This window comes from Cottoperca gobio, chromosome 7, assembly GCF_900634415.1.
Source record: "Cottoperca gobio chromosome 7, fCotGob3.1, whole genome shotgun sequence".
NCBI lineage: Eukaryota > Metazoa > Chordata > Actinopteri > Perciformes > Bovichtidae > Cottoperca > Cottoperca gobio.
In genome coordinates, this window is record NC_041361.1 from 4,764,793 (window position 1) to 4,786,382 (window position 21,590).

The 21,590-nt window shown below is 41.0% G+C and overlaps 1 protein-coding gene across 2 annotated transcripts; it reads left to right on the forward strand.

Moving 5' to 3' along the window:
• The first annotated feature begins 2,703 nt into the window (after positions 1–2,703).
• LOC115010710 (voltage-dependent L-type calcium channel subunit beta-4-like) lies at positions 2,704–21,495 on the forward strand. Of its 2 annotated transcripts, XM_029435448.1 has the most exons (15): positions 2,704–3,037; positions 3,874–3,966; positions 13,499–13,618; positions 14,955–15,077; positions 15,172–15,287; positions 15,370–15,449; positions 15,546–15,565; positions 16,041–16,118; positions 16,382–16,440; positions 16,555–16,655; positions 16,744–16,895; positions 16,975–17,070; positions 18,361–18,531; positions 18,736–18,781; positions 20,860–20,906. In XM_029435448.1, exons 1-14 carry the CDS (start codon positions 2,957–2,959, stop codon positions 18,763–18,765), a joined length of 1,320 nt encoding a protein of 439 aa, XP_029291308.1. In that variant the 5' UTR covers positions 2,704–2,956; the 3' UTR covers positions 18,766–18,781; positions 20,860–20,906. The 2 variants fall into 2 exon arrangements, with proteins under 2 accessions (XP_029291308.1, XP_029291307.1); XM_029435447.1 differs by lacking the exon at positions 18,736–18,781 and having other exon boundaries at positions 20,860–21,495.
• The last annotated feature ends 95 nt before the right edge of the window (positions 21,496–21,590 follow it).

Consider the following 21,590-nt stretch of genomic DNA (forward strand, 5'->3'; position numbering starts at 1 on the left):
AGAGGCAGCTAGTATTGTCAAAACTACAACACTAAGCAACAACATTTCTAATTTACATGTGTATTTCACAGGTGTAGAAATGGAAAATCAGATGTAGCTTCAAGAGCAGCTAGTTAGCTCACAGAGTAGCAGTTGGGGCTGTTTGCTAGCTAACAGACAAGTAATTAAAACCATTATGGAGTTGTTGGAAGTTGTATTTTTAACTTTATATACAGCCTAACTGCTTACAGTCTTACTGTTAAAATGAGTTAAAGATGAATTAATACATTTTTGGTCGCTAGGGGAATCGGAGCTCCAAAACAAGCTAACCAACATAGTGTAGCCTTAAAAGTTGTTATGCTAACATGTTAGCACACAACTGTGCTACATCCATGTAGCATCAATTCCATCGTGTTTCCGGTCACCTGATGAATGTATTTAAGTCCAATATTAACAATATACTTTTAGTCCTTTTGTAGCTGTCTGTCAGCAATAAAATAATCTGACTAATAAAAGACCAAGTTCCTAAAAAGCTCCTACACAGGTGTTTTGATTTATGTTGCCTGACTGACTGTGAGGGAGTGGGCAGCTCAGACAGTGCTTGATTGACAGCTCCCTCACTCTCCTGTTAGTTTTGTTGCACCTGTTACTGACTATACACAACATTGTTATTACTAGTTCATAGTTAAATTAAAAAGAGAGTAAAGGTCTAATCAGAAATATTAACAAACCACCTGTTTGAGTGTGCAGAACCTTTAAATATGTCTACACAAGAATGCTTAACTGTGATTAATAGAAAATGTGTGCACTGCTTTTTTATTTGTTTGTTAATATAGGTTAAGCTGCCCAGCAGTATATAAAGTAGCTACAATTAGCCCTATCTTCACCAGCTGCGATATTAGTGATGCTTACACATTAATACATCGCTAATTGTAATCCAGTAACATAATATTTTTTCTGCAATTTTGCATAATGGAATATTTCAATGTTAATACATATGTACTTTTACTTAAGCAAGTTTGCTGTCACTTGTGATTGATTGACTTTTCGCACTATTTTCAGATTTTTTTACAAACCAGACAATCAATCAATTATTAATCAAGAAAATAATCAGCAGATTGATCCAATAATGAAAATAATCGTTAGTTGCAGTCTCAAAAGAAAGTTAAAAATGAGCTCCACCTGAACCAACAAGTAAAATCCTGCTTTTACAGACATGCATGCATGAGTAATAATAATCTAATTCTATAATATAATATATATCTATACAATAAGTGCAAACAATCATGAAGATACAACTCCGAACAGCAAGAATCTTGCAAGTACATTAGCTTCAAATAGGTACAATCCTTTAAGTCAGGGGTGTCAAACATGCGGCCCGGGGCCAAACCGACCCGCCAGAGGGTCCAATCTAGCCCGCGGGATGACTTTGCAAAGTATAAAGATTAGTTGTTTTGATCATAAAGTAAAAGCCTTTGTAGATACACGGTGATCAGTAAGTTGTAACACACAGGTGTAAATGATAAACTGATACTATTGTTGAAATTGCACCTTTTTTTCTTATGAAATTTCAGGTTGTTCATAATGTTTTGTAAAAAGATATAATTTGAACATTTTCTGAATATACTTGTACTTTTTTGCATTAAAACGAAGGGAAGAATTTGGAGTTGTGGTTATTTATAGGTTATTATGCTGTGATTTTACTGGTCCGGCCCACTTGAGATCAAATTGTGCTGCATGTGGCCCCTGAACTAAAATTAGTTTGACACCCCTGCTTTAAGTGCAGAACAATAGCTTTAAATAAGCCAAACGAAAGTGCAACATACAGAAACAATAGAATACGAATTCAACTATTCGCTACAAACAAGACAAACCAATGTAAGTGCAACATACAAAGAACAGAATTTTATTTATTTGTATTATTTTCTTCTCATTTGTCGAAGTGCAGTCGAATATTTTAATGACATTTTCCTGATTATACTTACTTATTTTTTAAATATTTCAAATGAGCTCTTTACCAGCTGCAGCATTAAAGTGATGTACACATTAATTAATCACTAATCACAATTCAATAACATAATCCAATATATATTATTCTGAAATGGGCTATGAGTATATTTTAGCATGAGTATATGCTAAAACCTTTGTACTTTTACTCAAATAAGAGTTTGGTTGAAAGCAGGTATTCTACTTGTAACAGAGTAGTTATGCACTGTGGTATTACAACTACTACTATTACTACTTAGTAAAAGGTTTAAATACCTCTTCCACCACTTAAGTACCAATATAATGGCTTAAGTGAAGTACAAGTACTTCAAAAATGGAGGCCTACAGTACTTGAATATTACTGGGTATTACTAGTTACCGGTTACAAATAATGTATCAAATGTATAAAAAAAAAGAAGAAGCTTTCTTTTAATGATATTTGCATCTGTTACCAAAAAAAATCTCCCCTATATTATGAGTTCAAAGATCCACTCTTTGAAGATCCCACTTATATTCTACTGTGGTTTACTGTTTGAATCCTCCATATTACACACACACGAGAGGAAACACGGTGTTGATATAAACCAACACACCCCTAACAAAAAGGAACAATATAATTGTACACCTGTATCCTCTTTTAAATTGATTTTAGTGGCAGCTAAGCCAACCTTGACACCCCCGGCAAAGACTCACACTTAGTACGGACCTCAACAGTAGCTTGACTCGATGACGCTTCAGTCGGTTTATTTTAGCTCCGGCATCTTTTGCTGCTCGCTTTACATTTTTATTCCCGATGTATCTTATTATAACACACATTTTGTTATCTTTTCATATCAGCCGAGCTCGGATATTAATCTCCTTTTTTTTCCCTTCTACATGCCGCTTCCCCCGCTGTCTTTACTGCATTTTTAGATGTATTTGGTGTCCCTTGTTTCCTCCAGTAACGTTAACCCATGTCTGTGTGCGTCCCGCCTCCCTGCGCTCTCAATAGATGGTGCAAGTCAAAATGTCCAAATCGCCCGTAGACCCTCAGTCTGCTGTGGAAACAGGCTCTCAATCGCACTATTTTCAGGTAAATCCACCACACTTTTTTGCACTCCTGTATTCAGGAGAATAGTGGAGAAAGAGAAAATGGTTATCTAAAATGTCTTGCTACTTGTTGTTGAAATTGAGGCGTCGCGATTTGGCAGCGAGCTACTTTTTAAAATATATTTATTAATTTTTTTCATCTCCTCCGCCGTCACTAAAACTGCAGATTGATATTTGATGTGTGGAAAGCCAGTGGGTGCGATCATTAAGTAGGCTCACATATGGCACACACACACACACACACACACACACACACACACACACACACACACACACACACACACACACACACACACACACACACACACAAGGGATACTATCTCCTTACATGTTGATGCTTGAGTCCCATCAGGCCTTTTTTTTTTTTTTTAATGGATTTATATTAATTTTTTCAATGCATTACCTTAACTAGCACACATTAGTAACATGAACATATGCTGGATTTGATTGGCGTAAAGGTACAGTCAGAGCAGGACTCTGACTCACCTGTAGCCTGAATCTACAGGGCCTGCTGTCAGCATGCTCACTATGCTATATGTTACAAGAGGCCTTGAGAAAATATGTCACCTGCATTAGACAGACCAGTATGTGCAGCTGGATGAATATGATCCTGAAATATATGTGATATTCGGCAAAGCTACAGATGATTATAGACTCTTCTCTGGTGCACAGCTGCTCTTTTGCACTAGTTCCCCCTAAATCTAGGCTTTTATTTTGTTAAAATTACAAAATCAGCATAGTGCAAGCTGGTTTCATGGTATCTATCTATAGAGCTTTGTTTAATCCCTCACCTGTGCATGTCTCTCTCTTTCATCACAGCTGCCCAGGAAGTTGCCTAAACGCAAGAGTCGCTTCAAACGTTCAGATGGCAGCACGTCTTCTGACACAACATCCAGCTTCATCAAACGGCAGGTAACAAAAACAACTCCCGGAGCCATTTGTTGGCTTCCCTTTTCCTTATTTATGCATGCATTTTAGGCTACATCATGCCGTGGTACATCACAGTCCCGATTATCACACTTGATTGTCAGTGGGAGGGAAGAGCTGCGGCTTCTGTGGAAATCTAGGCCAATGTTGTGCTTTGTAGAATAAACCTATAAGGTGTTGAAGTTGCTTTTTTAACTGAACAGGTGTTTTTGCAGTGTTTTGTTTCCAATGCTGCAGCGCCTCAGGTTTAGGCTATTAGTGGGGAATAAAGGTTCCTCTTTTCAACTCACTATAGCTACAAAAAGACATGTGTAGCTCCGCATTTATTATCCTTGTATCCAATACATGAACATTTCTGCTCTGCGTCTTCATCCTCAGAGCTGCCTCCTCAGGTTCAGTTGTTGTTTTGCCCAGTAGAGAGCAGCAAAATGCTTGAAAGAAAATGTCAGTGAGTTACATCAAAATCCCAGCACAGCCGAGTTTTCTTAATTAGTGTTTTCAGGTCAAGCACGTGGGGCAGACTCAGTTGGAGATTTGGTGTTATTTAAGACTGATTTCTGAGCCTCATGATGTTACTGCAGGACTGTTGTGAATCACACAGTCTCATGTAGATCAGCTGATCTAATCAGGACAGTTTTAATTGACCTCCATGTGTTGTTTTCTGAAGATGTATTTGATTTGGGTGTCAGGGTTGTAGTGTCGCAGAGAGGAGAACTTGATCCCCGTACAAATCAGGTTGTGAGGAGTCAAGAGGTTTCATCGGGCTACAGACAGAATGTGCATCCAGAGCTCATCCCAAATCCGCCGCTAGATCCCCGAAGTTCACGAGCCTCGAAACATCAAAGAGGGAAAGTCAGGAACAGAGGTGGACGAGGTACTCAGATCTGTGACTTAAGTAAAATACAAGTTGAAGTCCTGCATTCAAAATTTTATTTAAGTAAAAGTACAAATAAATGTAGTGGAGTAAAAAGTACAAGTACTTGAAATTTGTAATTGTAAATGTACATAGTTACTTTCCACCAGTGGCCAGGACCTGGGAAGGATTCAAACATCCCTTTAAAAGACGCCTGATGACAGAAATGACAAGACTCTATATTCCTGCAGGCTTTCACACAGTCTCAAGTATCCAATTATTCCTCATTAATTAATATAGAGCTGAAATAATTAGACTAGAATAGGATAGAAGGGATTAGAATAGAAGACAATTTTATTGTTCACCCCGGTGGAAAAATGTCTTTGGCCCATCTGGCAGTCTATTAAAACACACAGACATACGATTAATCCATTAGATGATAGACAGAAAACTAATTGCAACTATTTGGATAATTGATTAATAATTTCTAGTAAAACATGTAAGGATTTGCAGAAGTCAGAAACTAAACAGTCTTTGTGTTTTGGACTGTTGGTTTTACAAAATAGGTCATTTAACTACATTAACTTGTGACCAATGTGACATCTTCTTATTACTCGTTTATTTATTTATTTTATTTATTTTATTTATTTATTTATTTATTTTATTTATTTCATTTATTGTATTTATTTCATTTATTTCATTTATATTCATTTATTTCATTTATTTTATAAACCAAATAGTTGCTCCCTAATATCAACTGTATTGTATTTGTATTAAATATGTCAATTTATATTTAAGAAAAGGAAAGCATCTCGAGTAAATAAAAGAAAAACCTGCTGTATTCAACATTCATATTAAATATATCATCTTAGTGAAACATGTAAAGAGTTTGTTTACAGTAACGATTATTTCCATTATTATTCTTTTCATTGATTAATCTGACTAAAGCAATTAATTAATTATTTAAACAGTTTCTAATGAACTTTCTATTGATGCACTAATTGTTGCAGCTCAAACCAAAATGTAGCTAAAAAAAAGAAAGTAGTTGAAACACTTCATAAATTAAAATAAAGTTCCACATTAAAATTCACTCAGAGGGTTTGAAGGGCTAGAGGCATGATATTCCTTTCCTACCAAAACGATTCATTGCAAACATTATGAAAAACAGCTCTGTTTCATGCACAGCACCATTAGCGTGAGGGAATGTGGAGCAGTCTAACTGAGAGACGTTAGTGAAAAGGATAAAAAAAAAAAGGGCTGAGCAGACATCTTCTTCAGGCGGGGACATTAGTTATCCTGATCGGGGGGCTTAATGACAATCTCCAGATTCCCTGAGAATATTGCACGGCCTAAAATATTCATGATGCTCATTTTGAAGGCCTCAGGCGATGTGATATGTGGGTTCATTGTTCACACGAGCACCTTTTAGCTCCTTTTCAATCATTATACCTTCTCTCTCTCTCTGCACGCACAACAGGCACCGCGTCCCCCCCCCTCCCCCCCCCCCCATCACCACCAGCACCCAAAGGTGATATGATAAAGTGTTTCATGCAGAGGGAGTAGATTTCACGAACAGAGCAGATAGTTTCTTGTCTGTGATAGGGGTGGGGTGTCTATGGAGGAGCAGTGGAGTATGACTCATTTCTGCAGCAGGATACAATAAGCAGTATGCTGCCATAAGTGTGGATATATATGTGTTATATATGTAGGACATGAGGGGTCTGAAACAGGAGGAGAAATCTTGAGCTGCAGCTTGTCTGTTTCCTCTCTACTTCTGCATGTTGAATTGGACTTTGATAACCAAGAATGGGATATAAATTTAGAGACATGGTTTGATCAAGTGACGCAAAAAAGCTGCGTTGGTTGTTGTTGTTGTTGTTGTTGTTGTTGTTGTTGGTGTGTGTGTGTGTGTGTGTGTGTGTGTGTGTGTGTGTGTGTGTGTGTGTGCGTGCGTGGATGGGATGAGGTGGGGTAAGAATAGAAAAGAAGGTGTTGCCGGCTCCAGTGCAGGTCGTCCCTGGTTAGGGGACGGGACACAGCACAGTCTGCATTTCTACAGCATGTAGTGTGTAGAGAGAGAGGGAGGGACCGGCGGCAGCAGCATCACCACATTAACAGAGTAAGTACGACTCTCGACACAGTCTGCCTCTTCTTCTCCTCGTTTTAAAAACTCCTTCTCGTTCCTGTCTCCCTCCTTCATCTCTTTGTAGCATTTCCATTGACGCCGCTCCTCTCTCTCTGTTTTCCTTTGTCTTCCTCCTTCGCCTCCCCCTCTTCAACAACGCTTTTGTTTCCCTCATCCCTTCACCTGTTTTACTTTTTGATTGCCATCATCCCCGCTGTGCGCTCTTCACAGTTCCTTAGCTGACTCTCGTGATTGATCAATTTGACATACAGTTTTTGATCTTGACTTTGATATTGATGTAACCACAGAGTGATTTATCGCGTTGTGTGTCAGAGAGCTCTGTGCATGTGTAACTTGCTGACATTGAAGTACGACCGCACAGTTAATCGAACTCTTTTTGAAATTGGATATTTGGCTACTGGATTTCCAAATCACTGGAGCTTGCAGTTTTTTTTTTGTTGGTGTTTCATCCTCCTGAATAATATATTCTACTGTTGTGCAGAATCTCTTTCCTGCAAATATAGCCGGAGGAATTAGATTTTAGCATTTTAGCATTAGCATGGACTCCCTGCATACTGCATTTTGTCCTTTAACTCTATTTATTACAAATAATAAATATTCAACATGACTCCCAATCATTTCTTAGACGTGAAGTAGATTTTAGAGTTGTGTTTTGCCTGTTGACCATGCTGGCGTTGTGAATCTAGGGATAGCAAAATAAATCTGTCGGTCAGTACGTCCCTTTGGTTCAGACTGAAATATCTCAACAGCTATGTGATGGAGTGCCATGAAAGTTTGTACGGACATTCATGACCTCTAGAGGATGAGTTGTTGTAACTTTGGTGATCCTGTAATTGTTCATTCATTGCCATCATCAGGTCGAACTTTCATTGCTTTGGGCTTTTATGACCAATCATCTGCAAAAAGTAATGACATCATCAGCCTCAGCTGTACTTTGTACTCGGATGATGAACACAAACATCAGCTTGTAAGAATGCATTAATTTAGCATTAATTTAAGCACCGGTGTGCCTAAAGGGGCCAGCATGTTTCAGCAGACGGTCGAACATCTTCAACCAGTGTGTGTGTTTGTATCACGTCTGCACTGTGAGGAGGGTAGACGGGCTATTGGTTCACCAGTGTCATCGGCTGATAGTAACATTGAACATCTGCAACATTTTTCCAGTTAACTATGTATAAATGACGATGAGTGTCTGAAGTCTCCGTAGTTTGAGATTATCTAGATGCGAGTGAAGAATTGACGTGGCCAAGCTGAGTGTGACTTTGTGTTTATTAAAGCAGTGTATGTGTTCGTTTGAATTATCTAGAAGTTGAAAGAAAGAAAATGTGCTGAGAGAGAGAGAGAGAGAGAGAGAGAGAGAGAGAGAGAGAGAGAGGGAGAGAGAGAGGGGAGAGGAGAGAGATTGACTCGAGTGGGAGCGAGAGGGGAGAGAAGCAGATGAGTGGAGAGAAGGAGGGATAGAGAGCTCTCTGCCTCTCTCTCTCTGTCTCATCTTCTCTGTTTCTCGATCTCTCTTTTTCTTCTCTCGCTCTTCTCTCTCTCTCTCTCTCTCTCTCTCCTCTCTCTCTTCTCTCTTTCTCTCTCTTTTTCCCTCCTTGCTCTCTCTCTCTTTTTTTTTCTCTCTCTCTCGCTCCCGCTCTCCTCTCTCTTCCTCTCTCTCTCCTCTCTCGCTCCTCACTCTCTCCTCTCTCCTTCTCTCTCCGCTTCTCTCTCTCGCCTCTTTCTCTCTCTCTTTATCTCTCTCCCTTACCTTTCTCTCTTTCATATCTCTCTCTATCTCTCTTTTCTCTCTCTCTTTGCAATCGTCTCCTCTCTCTCTCTCTTCTTATCTCCTACCTCTCCCAGCTGCTCTCTCTCTTTTTGCTCCTGCTTTCTCTCTCTCCCCGTCTTACTTGGCTCTTTCTTATTCCCTCTCTTTTTTCTCTCTCTCCGCTGTCTCTCTTCTTTCTCTCTATTTTTTTCTCTCTCTCCTTTATCTATCCTTCTCTCTCTCTCTCTCTTCTCCTCTTTATCTCTCTTTTTCTATCTTTTCTCTTTTTCTCTCTCTCCGTTCACTGCTCTCTCTCTTTATCTATCTATTTCTTTCTCTTCCCTATCCCTCTCTTCTCTTTCTCTCTCTCTCTTCTCTTTCTATCTCTCTTTTTCTATATCATTTCTCTCCTCCTCTCTCTTTCTCTCTCTTTTTCTCTCGCTTTCTCTCTCTTCTTCTCTCTCCGTCTTTGTTTTCTCGTCGCCAGCCCTCGCGCTCTATTTCTGTTGTTTCTCTAAAAGCTCTTTCCTTTTTTTTTCCCCCTCCACTTTTCCCGTGGTACCTTTCAATCATGCATTTAGATTTTCATTTGTTTACATTTAGATCAATAATTGTTTAATTAAAATTGCTCTTTGGCGTTCTTCATGGTTAACCAGTTAATTAACCTACAATTTAAAGTTACAACCTCGAAGATCTTCGTTTCCATGTCTTTGTCAGGTGTGTTCTGCCAGGTGTGTTCTGTCAGGTGTATTCTGTCAGGTGTGTTCTGTCAGGTGTGTTCTGTCAGGTGTGTTCTGTCAGGTGTGTTCTGTCAGGTGTATTCTGTCAGGTGTGTTCTGTCAGGTGTATTCTGTCAGGTGTGTTCTGTCAGGTGTGTTCTGTCAGGTGTGTTCTGCCAGGTGTGTTCTGTCAGGTGTATTCTGTCAGGTGTGTTCTGTCAGGTGTGTTCTGCCAGGTGTGTTCTGTCAGGTGTGTTCTGTCAGGTGTGTTCTGTCAGGTGTGTTCTGCCAGGTGTGTTCTGTCAGGTGTATTCTGTCAGGTGTATTCTGTCAGGTGTGTTCTGCCAGGTGTGTTCTGTCAGGTGTGTTCTGTCAGGTGTGTTCTTAGATCTCACTTCCTAGAGATCAAAACAGAGGCGCCTGTGTGATGCAGTCACTTTTCCTTTGGATTGACCATAGTAACCGTTTACTGGCAACTCTAGCCCGAGACCCGGACAAAACGATACGCCGCTTCACACACAAGTTGAATAGCCGTCTGTCGCACTAGCTCCGCCTACACTCTATAGTGGACCAACCACTGCTGGGTGAGAACTCTCACTAATGATCACTATGCGCCACATAAGAAGACATCTCTACATGTCTTCCCAAAAGAAACATTGGAACACATTTGAATGTAAAACAATGTAACAGTAAAATCATTATGAAATGAAAGTAGAAGTCCCCTGCTGATCCGTCCCTAGACTGTAGGGTGACTTGGCCCTCTCGAGGACTCGACTAGCTGGATGACACACTTCCTTGTCGGCCCCTCCCTGTGGAGTTGAGGCAATCAGTGTTGCAGTGTGTGAAGAATAATCACAGAAGCAGAATAGGAAGGAACGGAGTTAATTTTAGCCTCCAGACGGGGACATTAGCAGTAAAACAAAAAAAAACACAAAAAAACAAGACATCCTCAGACGATAAAGACGGACTCACATCATTACTCTCTGCATTGCAGCTCGGCTTCACCTGCAAGAACGCACAGCTTTCCGTTCAGTCACATTGGTGGTAACACGGTTTTGTTTGAGGATTTGACAGGTAGCCAGTGTGCAGCAGAGGTCCACAGCCTCGTGTCCAAACATTAATAATGAACAGCAATCACAGCCCAGGCAGCTCTCTGTGTTATAACATCATTAAACAGCTCTCTGACATAACGCCTTTCCCTTGCGCCCACCACCATATTTATTCCACTTTTATGTCTGTGTGTGTTTGAGCACGTTACCAGTGAAGACAGGGAAGCTGTTACAGTGAGAAAAAAATCAGATTCATGTCTGTATCAGACTCTAGCGCCGTCCTCCTAATCAGCCAGGTATGCAACTCTCTCTGACCGCCTCTCTCTGTGTGTCTCTGTCTTCTCATGGTCCTATTTCTTTCTCCCCCTCTCCTGCTGTGTTTGCCCTATTTTCTTCTATCAGTGAAGAGGATAGATATCTAGGTCTCACTCCACTCCTTCATAGCATTTTATTATGTTCTAATCTCATTTTCCCCTCGAGATAGCCTCGCTTTATCTTGTTGTATAAATCGTTTATACACTCTCTCGTCTCTCCAACCATCCTTCAGTCACTCTCCGTCCTCGTAAACATCCTTCTCTTTTCAGTGTATCTTGTCAACAATATTCAACCTCCCCTTCTCTGTCTCTTGTTCTTTCTCCTCACCCCTTTCTCTCTCTCTCTCTCTCTCTCTCTCTCTCTCTCTCTCTCTCTCTCTCTCTCTCTCTCTCTCTCTCTGTGTGTGCTGCTCTGGCTCTGGTGCAGTGTTGCCTTGCAGAGAATCAGATCTAGTTATCTAACATAGACACACACCAAACAATAAACGAGGAGAGGTGTTTGCTTGACGTTTCTCTCGGGCTTGAAGTGGTAAAAGAAATATTTTGCATTATATGTATGCATTCTGAAGTGCAGAGAAAGCTAAAGGTGCTGGTTGTTTTTCATGTCTGGGCACTTTTATTTTATTTATTTTGAGCCTGAATTTCCTTTTGTTGTGCTGTTGCTAATTGGTCCCCAGAGGATTCGTTTGTATATGTTGGCAAGATGGATGACCAGGACTAAGTCACCGCACTCTGGAGGAGAAGAAAACCAAAGTGAAAACTGTATTATGTGCTGTTTTTTGTTGTTGTTTATTTATACCTTGTTTTATTTGCAAGAATATGCTTGATAGTCATTTTATATATATATATTATGAATGTTATTATGAATATTGGACTTTCCTGTTTATCTTTGTCGGCCTCATTCATCACTTCTGTTATTCTTTTTATTTTTTGTTTTTTTTTTCTCTCTCTCCTCTCCTCTGTCTGCCCCTTTCTGTGTGTGTGTGTGTGTGGTGTGTGTTTGTGTGTGTGTGTCCTGGGTCTCTCTCGTCTCTTCTCTCCCCGTGTGGTGTGGTGTGTTTGTGTCTCCTGTCTCTCTCTGTCTCTCTCTCTCTGTGTGTGGTGTCTCGTCTCTCTTGTCTCCCTCTCCTGCTCTGTGTAATGTGGGTGTGTGATTCTCTCTCTCTCGCTCTCTCTCCTCTCTCTCTCGCCTCTCTCTCTCTCTCTTCGTGTGGTGTGTGTGTCTCTCTGTCTCTCTCTGTCTCTGTGTGTGTGTGTGTGATTCTCTCTCTCTCTCTCTCTCTCTCTCTCTCTCTCTCTCTCTGTGTGTGTCTCTCTGTCTCTCTCTGTCTCTGTGTGTGTGTGTGATTCTCTCTCTCTCTCTCCCCTCTCTGTGTGTGTCTCTGTCTGTCTCTCTCTGTGTGTGTGATTCTCTCTCTCTCTCTCTCGTTCTCTCTCTCTCTGTCTGTCTCTCTCTCTCTCAGTCTCTCTCGTTCTCTCTCTCTCTCTCTGTGTGTGTCTCTGTCTCTCTCTCTCTGTGTGTGTCTCTGTCTGTCTCTCTCTGTGTGTGTGATTCTCTCTCTCTCTGTCTCTCTCTCTCTGTCTCTCTCTCTGTCTGTCTCTCTCTCTCTCTCTCTCTCTCTCTGTCTCTCTCGTTCTCTCTCTCTCTGTCTCCCTCTCTCTCTCTCTCTCTCTCAGTCTCTCTCGTTCTCTCTCTCGCTGTCGCTCTCTCTCTCTCTCTCTCTCTCTCTCAGTCTCTCTCGTTCTCTCTCTCGCTGTCGCTCTCTCTCTCTCTCTCTCTCTCTCTCTCTCTCTCTCTCTGTGTTTTCTTTACTGACAGATTCAGGACTCTTCAGTCCTTCAGAGAAGCCAAATAGATACCAAATATAGAAGACACACAAAACCCAAACTGCATCTAGATCAACACTTTTCATGTTTTACTTTACCGTCTTATTTTCTCGACTAATTGATTATGTGTTCTGACTGAAATATCTAAAAATAGTGTTTTTCAACAGTCAAAAGATATTTATATCATATGAGACAAATAAAACCAAACATAACTTATTTTTAAATGATTATCAGAATCAATTCAATAACTTCTGTTTCAGCTCTACAGGTTATGACGTAAACATGTCAGAAAATAACCACAGAAAAACCGCCTTAAAGGTTCTGAAAAAAAGCCAGCAACACTTTTCAAGCCATTTTTACTTTGTGTAAAATGTCTCTGAGCTTTATCGGTTGCTTTGAGCATAGTGTGCGAGCCATCCCCGGGATTTGTCCTTAAACCTCTTACAATGAAAAGTGATAACCAGCATATATTGTGCTAATGAGGAGATGTCCTAGGAGAATAAACATGGGGAGCAGAGGATGTATATATGTGCTGCACTGTGGGGGATGATGGAGTGGATTGGGGCCAAGCAGGAGAGAAGAGGAAGCCGTTGCCTCCTTTGTGCTATATTTGGTCTACCAGAGGATGGCTGGTGTGGGAGAGCAACACATTGTGTTGTAGATGCATGAATGTGTTCATGAATACAGACACATATTTGCATGCACACCTGCACACAGACTGCAGAACACAAAGACAAATGAACAGAAACAGTAGATCGATGTAACCTCATAGTAATATGCTTCAGTAATCTTTGCATGACTACATCGTCTTAATGTACGATAATTATTAATTGCAATTATGTCGGCCCTCTCCTGACAGGGGTCGGCTGATTCGTACACCAGTAGACCGTCGGATTCAGACCTGTCAGCAGAGGAGGACCGCGAGGCGTATCGGCGTGAAGCCGAGCGCCAGGCACAACTGCAGCTCGACAGAGCTAAGGTACGTCATACAGGGATTTTCACTGCTAAAAAACTGTAAGGTTTAAACTGTCTTATAAGTCAAAATATGTAGAGGGGAAGTCGGGAGCCACATGTGGGCCCCTACTGCTCCAGAAGTACTTTCATATATGCACCTCCCCCCAAAACAATCCCGCCAAATATGTGTTACCGACCAGACGTGCCATCAGAACCTATCGCCCAGCCCTACTCACTGTTTAGTGTTAAACTGACTCCAGAACGTACTGAGCGTACACTGAACTCCTGCTTCTTGTTGGTGTTCAACCAGCAACTTGCATGTTTACACAATTAATAGAGCAGAACTTCTGCACACCTGTAGATCGACAGGTTGGCGGGAGAAGAACGAGGGTCAACAATGCAGTCAAAGATCTTTATTCATGACATTTCGTTACAGACCATCATCAGAATATCTCGTTGTTGTTGACGTTGTTTAAATAGCTGCATCTCTGAGACACATGTTATATATAAACCAGTTACTGCTCTTGATGAACACATCTGGTCAGATGTTTGTCAGGGTAACAGACTGGAAGATGATCCAAGTGTCATTTGCCTTTGAAAACAGGGTACGTAGTTGATTTGTTACTAAACTGTTACTAAGTTGTGAACCGACCTCTACTCTAACCCTACTACGTGTAAGGATTATAAACCACAGGCATCATTTAATCAAACAAAAGAGTTTGAATGACACTACATCTGCAACCAAAATGCTGTTTTTAGTGCAAACCAGAGGCGGGAAACAAATTGTATTGCAAGTCTCAGGTAAAGTCTTGGCTATTAAGTCCAGAGTAAAGCCCTAAAGTCACCAGATTCATGACTCAAGTCCTAAATTTACCGGGGGAGCAATAAAGCGAGCTATCTAATCATCGATCTATCGATCTATCGATCCGATCGAGAGCGAGCGATCGAGATAGCGATCTAGCGATCGAGCGATAACAGCGAGCTATCTGAACGATCGAGCGATGAGTCGACGTAGCGAGATTATCAATAAGTATCTATCTATCTATCTATCTATCTATCTATCTATCTATCTATCTATCTATCTATCTATCTATCTATCTATCTATCTATCTATCTATCTATCTATCTATATCTATCTATCTATCTACCTATCTATCTATCTATCTACCTATCTATCTATCTATCTATCTATCTATCTATCTATCTATCTATCTATCTATCTATCTATCTATCTATCTATCTATCTATCTATCTATCTACCTATCTATCTATCTATCTATCTATCTATCTATCTATCTATCCTCTGTCCTTTGTGCTGCGGTTTCCATCACTAACAAGTGTGTTTCTTATTGTGTGTACAGTCCAAACCTGTAGCGTTTGCAGTAAAGACGAATGTGAGTTACTGCGGAGCTCTGGATGAGGACTGTCCTGTCCAAGGAGCTGCAGTCAATTTCGATGCCAAAGACTTCCTGCACATCAAAGAAGTGAGTGATCATGTGCTGGTAATGATGATGAGCCCCTCCATTACATTAAAACAAGATATGTGACGCGGTGCTGATGTCGTGCTGAACTTAACAGAAGTATAATAATGACTGGTGGATCGGCCGGCTCGTAAAAGAGGGAGCAGACATCACCTTCATCCCCAGCCCTCTACGACTGGAGGCGATGAGACTCAAACAGGAGCAGAAACAAAGGTCAGTTGATAGCGTCACACATCTCAGAGGGCTCATTCCCACAATGTAAGTTTGTTTCATTTTTGTGTTTTTGCTGTTGCAGGAAAACAGGGGGTAACTCCTCCAGTTTAGGGGACATGGTGACTGGGAGTTGGAGGACCACACCGCCATCTGCAGGTGAATGTAAGTACTACACGTTCTCCTATTTATGCGGGAACTTTTCCTTCTGTTGTCTTCTTCTCTCTCTTTTATTAATTGTCATTTTCTTGTTTTCACAAGCCAAACAGAAGCAAAAACAGGTAGGTTTTGGTTATTTATAATGACAGCATTTGCTCATAATCCATAGTTCTTTACTTTTTACCACAGACGGCAACATTAGTTTTGTATTATATAAACGAGCTGGGAGACGTTATACCTTTATATTACGTTTTATACATCTATAAACTACAACAGTGGATTGTGCATGTAGGAGGCGCTTTTTTTTGACAATATCTAATTATATTCAGATACTATTATTATTTATTATTATTGCTCCTAGTCCCCATAGTGAGGAAGCTCATCGTCTCATAACGGGTGTGTCACTGATCTGGGACCAGGTGAAGTTTGTGGAGATAAACATCCTCAATTTAATTTGGTGAACTCTGCAGAAACTAATTATATATATATATATATATATTTTGTTTTTAGCTTCAAACAAACCCAACGCAATCATTTCTTACCCTTGCTCTCTCTGTTCTTCACCCCCCTCCCCTCGTCATCCCCTATTTCTGGCAGGAACATGTCCCTCCCTACGATGTGGTGCCCTCTATGAGGCCGGTGGTCCTCGTGGGACCATCGCTGAAGGGCTATGAGGTCAGTCTCTCCCCGTTTCACCTCCAGCAGAGACAGGACGACAGCCTCACTGTTCCCTCTGTTAAAATGTTGCTGCACTGATGCGTTTGGATGTTTGAGTCAGAATCTAAAATAAGACAGCGATATCTTACATCTGAAACCTGTTCAGTATATTGTCCATTAATCTTCCAATTTAACTTATTATGTTCTAACTTCTGTCGAGGGCATTTCTATTTTGGAGGTTTGTTTCTCGTCTGTTTGTTACCTCTCATCTTCCCACATAGGTGACGGATATGATGCAGAAAGCTCTCTTCGACTTCCTGAAACACAGATTTGAGGGAAGGTTAGTATAATAAAGAGATTGCGGAATAATCTCTCCATAGTTAAAGAAAGTCAGGTCTTTCATAAATCTTAACAGAAAGTCTCACAGCTTATTTTTCCTCTGTATTTGCTGCAGAATCTCAATCACCCGTGTAACTGCCGACCTGTCCTTAGCAAAGAGATCCGTCCTCAACAAAAGACCCATAATGGAGAGATCCAACACTCGCTCCAGCCTAGGTGAGCGTGATAATGTCAGCATGAAAAATCCAGAAATATTTCAGTATAAAGAAATACTGAGTTTAGCTAATGTGTCGTGCCTGTGCAGCGGAGGTTCAGAGTGAGATCGAGAGGATATTTGAACTCGCCAAAACCCTGCAGCTGGTGATTCTGGACGCGGACACGATCAACCATCCTGCACAGCTAGCCAAAACCTCCCTCGCACCCATCATTGTCTATGTGAAAGTTTCCTCACCAAAGGTACAGTGGGCTGACTTCACTCATGAACTCAGGCTGCCTCATCTCCCTCGACCTTTAACGTTATCTTTTCCTCTCGCAGGTGCTCCAGAGGCTGGTCAAATCCAGGGGGAAGTCTCAGAGCAAGCATCTGAATGTGCAGATGATGGCTGCAGACAAACTCTCTCAGTGCCCCCCTGTGAGTGGAGGATTTCTTTCTAGTGCTGTAATGTTTGCTTGTTGCTAATAAACCTGTACAATATTAGGGAGGGTAACGGTTCTGAAACCGAGACCAAAACCACAACACACGTCCACGGTCTTGTTTCGGAGTCTCTGTGAATGTGAATGGACAAAGTCAGTTGTCAGCAATGTGTAGACTTGTCCTCTTAATTTAGTTAATTTATAAAGTGAAGCCTACCTCAGTGTTCTTGTAGTTGATTTATTAAAACCGACACATTTTTTCTTTAACTATTGGATGGATTGACATGACATTTGGTTCACACAAGGGGGTGAGTGTGAGGCAGCAAGAGTTCAGGAGTTTATTGCAAAAATTAAAGTACATGAGTTTACTGTAATGAGTGGAAAAATCCAAATAGAAGCAGTATTGTATCCACGGGACAAAAGGGATGGGGGGGCAAGGAAACGTACAGGCCGCTGCAGAGGGCTGAAAACGAGCAGCAGTTTACAATCTGACTGGGAAAAGCCTGGTTAAATACTGCAGGGCTGATTAGGAAAGTGGAAACAGGTGAGCGGGGAAGATCAGGTGAACTGGATGGAAAGGTGTTACCGCAGGACAAGTGAGGAAAGGTGGAAAAGTGTGAGGGCCTCTGGGGGACAGGCAGAGAAGGACAATGGATGGGTTTGGGGAAGTGTGAGTGTGGCTGGAGGGACAGAAAGGCTTGAACGTGAGACTCATTCTGTACCCAGTGAATTACTTAATTTCATCTTTCTAGCGCCATCCTCAGGTTAAAAATTATATTTGTTCAATACTCGACTTTACTTTGCTTTAGGTCCAAATACCTGGACTGACATTCCCGTCATCGTGTTCAGTGCTAATTAGCGAATGTTCGCATGCAAACACGCTAAATTGAGCTGGTGAACATGGTTAACAATAACATGTTAGCATTGTCATTGCGAGCATGTGACATGGTCAACGAGCATTAAAGCTTTTTTTAGAGGCTTGTCATTGGCCCAAAAGATTACTGAGACGCTCTATCCACCCTATTCGTAGCCCGGGTCGTCCCATCACATTATCCCATTTAAAGTGCGACAGGTTTAGGTCTACACCTACAGTAATAATCATATTATAGACAAAGAAGACTAAACCAATCCAGAAGTGTAACTCATTTTCTACATCCCTCAAGTTATATACCTCCTGGAATTTGGACTTACTTCCCTGCAGAGTTTTTAACCACTTGTATTTACAATTTTATCAGCGGCTGGAGGTCAAATTATGTCATTTCTCATGTTCTCTCTTGTGCACTTGTAGGATATGTTTGATGTCATTTTGGATGAGAACCAGCTGGAAGATGCATGTGAGCATTTGGCTGAATACCTGGAGATCTACTGGCGTGCCACTCACCTCCCAGGAAACACCCCTCTCAACCCGTTATTGGAGCAAACTCTGATGACCCCGCCTTCTGCCATCTCCAGCCTCCAGGTGAGTTTGTCTTCACCTGTTTAAAAATCACAGTTAAAATACTGTTTTAAGAGTCTTTAAGCAGGAATCCTGTTTTGAACACGTTGTTTGTTGTCACTGTTTTGACCAGCTCTTCATCTCAGATTCTCACGCCTTTGTTTTGATTTGATTGTCTGCAGTTGTCTCGTCTGTCCTCTCACTCATCCATGCTTAACATTTTTGCAGTTTTCTGAAACACAGGAATTAATTGAATGATCGCTTACAAAATGGGGTGAGTAGTAGGGTTTATATGTATATATATTTATTTATATTTGCACTCTCAACCCCAACTCTCCCCTCGTACACACGACACAGGGGCTGAGACAGTGAATGAACAGCATTTTATTCATTCAGCTCTCACCACAGAAAAGATGACGTGTTGCTTTTTTCTTCATTGCATCCTGCCTCCTTTCCTTTGGTTGATGGTCTCAGGCGAATCACTGCTCCGCAAGCTTTCTGGATGAAAATTCACAAAAGCAGCATCAATTTAACGCCATAAACTGAGATTGTCATGTTTGTGAAATTATAAAAACCTAAAGGTTTGTTTGAAATGTTGAAATCGGACCATTTATTCTTTATTTTCAATCAGCGTTGATGCTTTTCCAAGCATGCTTTGTGAATGTTGCCCCCGCTCACTGTGGCACATGATGCTATCTTGAATGACAATGCTAATTAAAGGCATATAATCAATGCTTATTTAATGTATTCATCGGAACTAAATGCATCTTTTACACAACAATAAACTGAGACCACAACATCAGCACTTTAACAGTTTTATGTTCTGGAATAACCTCCTGACCATCCATTCAAATGTTTCACTGGCATTTCTTTTGTTCGGTGTCTGTAGTATTAATCTGTGTACACGCAGACAAAACACTGTAAACTAAAAAGGACTTTGAAGAGACTTTACCAACACTGCTGCATGCCAATTATTAACATCGTCAACCCTCTATATCTATATCTATATATATATATAGTACAGTTCTGTTACTTGCAGATTATGAAGCTCTGAATGTCTGTCGTCATATTATAGTACGTCATCACCCTAAAAATAAAACGTGAAAGATAGCTCCTCAAACTAAATCCCCAATTTGAATAAAGTGATTCACCGGATTAAATGTCTTTTTGTTATTAAATCAACTGTATTTAATAAATATAACTCGTCGGTGCGAGCCTCCCTTTGTGTGTCACAAGCGGGAGATCAAACCGGTTTTTTTTTAACCGCAGTAAAAATGTTGTTTTTTTGAAAAGCTGAACTCCAACGAATATGGATTGAAAGATTCTGCAGCTTCTGCAGCTGTGCAGAAATACCCGGTTCAAACAGAATGACGATACAGCAGCATTCGAATATTGACTTAGAATTTGAGACTAGACTTTTTTTTATACTATAAATTAGTCATGTGCACCAAGACATAATAAATAATAAAGACAGCTGTGATTCCTTTTGTGATTTATTACCAAGTGATAGTCAGGTAGGATTTATAGCTGCTAATTGGCATCATAAGTGCTGTTTTGTTGCAGTTTGTGTTATTCTCACAGCTATTTAAGATATATATATATTTTTCTTCTTAAAACAACACGGACTATATCTAGGTTGAAACAGTCGCTGGTCGCTGTAATTGTTCCTCTTGGTTGTACTAGAGATTTTTTATTTAGTTTTAAAGGAATCAATGATAAAATGAAATATTTGTGTAAATATCCTCCCATTGCAGCTCAGCAAGGAGGCACAGTCTGTGCATATTTTTGATTTAACCAAATTAAATCTGCTGAAGCATCATATCAGCCTCAGCTGACCGTGGCAGTTTTATTTATGAAGCACATTTCATGCAGAGGTAGGTTCAAGGTGCTGTAGGGAGAAGCTAAAACAACACAATAAAAAGTTAGAACAATATATTTTAAAAGGTAAATAATAAAAATGATACATTTATATAGAAATATAATTAAAAATAAAGTAAAAAAAATTAATAAAACCTTTTTTGTTTTTATAATAATACCAGAATAATAATGTCTTTGGTCTTAAAAACATTTGGTTAAAAGCCCGTCAGACAAAAAGATATCTTTCAGCATTAAGAAAAAAAGGAAGGGACAAAAGAAGCAATTGTAGCGACCAATAACTTTGTCAAAGTGCATACAGTACGGGCTGCAAGTGTTGTTTTAAGAAAGATTTCCTTCAAAGTCCTTCTTGATGTAGTGTTTGCATTATTTTGTCCACCCTTTGTGTGACGTGTGAAGCTGCTTTGAGATGCCGTCCTGTTTTCCTGTCGTCCTTACTTTCTTTATTTTCCCTCCATGACAAATCAAATCCTCCAGAACCAGAACAAGAACCAGCCGCAGCCTTGTGAGGCGGCCGGCTTGGAGGGTGAGGAGGAGGAGGAGGAGGAGGAGGAGGAGGTAGGTGAGGAGGCCCACTCCCCCCTGGAGCAGGACAGTCTTATGCCGTCTGACGAGGCCAGCGACTCCCTGTCTCGCGGCCGGAGGGGGAGCCCGTGCCAAAGGGGGGGTGAGGAGGACGAAGAGGAGGAAGAAGAAGAGGAGGAGGAGGATGTGTATGCCTCCCCCTGCCACGCTCGCACATACAGAGACATTTACCCGCCTCACCGTGGCCACGCTGGCAGTGCCCACAGTGCCAACGGGCACGAGTCAGAGGACAGGCTGCTCCAACGCGAAGCTCAGCAAGGTCACAACCAGAGGAACAACCGCCAGCGCAGCCGCCCCTGGCCCCGAGACACCTACTGAGGAACAAGGCTCCCCACCCCCCCCCCCCCCACCCCCCTCAGGCCTCCAGATCAGCCCTCTGACTGTCGTACGATCCCAAACAAACAATTAAGAGATGGAAAACTTGCCCCAAAATCTCCAAATCAGAATCAGATGCCCAGTTTATTAAGTAGACAGACTTTAGGTCTATTTTTTAAGTATTTACAGTCCCTCTCTTCCAGACTCCCAGACTTTAATGTATCTTTAGGGGATGCACTGACCTCTCCAGGGTCAAGTCATTCAGATTAAAGGGGACATTTTCCACCTTTTAAGTGGATGTTCAATCA

Excerpts from the sequence above, each read along its gene's own strand:
- LOC115010710 (XM_029435447.1), top strand. The coding sequence starts at position 2,957 with ATGGTGCAAGTCAAAATGTCCAAATCGCCCGTAGACCCTCAGTCTGCT. Across the intron at positions 16,441-16,554 it reads AAACACAGATTTGAGGGAAG|AATCTCAATCACCCGTGTAA; the intron begins GTTAGTATAATA and ends TATTTGCTGCAG. Across the intron at positions 18,532-20,859 it reads CTGCCATCTCCAGCCTCCAG|AACCAGAACAAGAACCAGCC; the intron begins GTGAGTTTGTCT and ends CAAATCCTCCAG.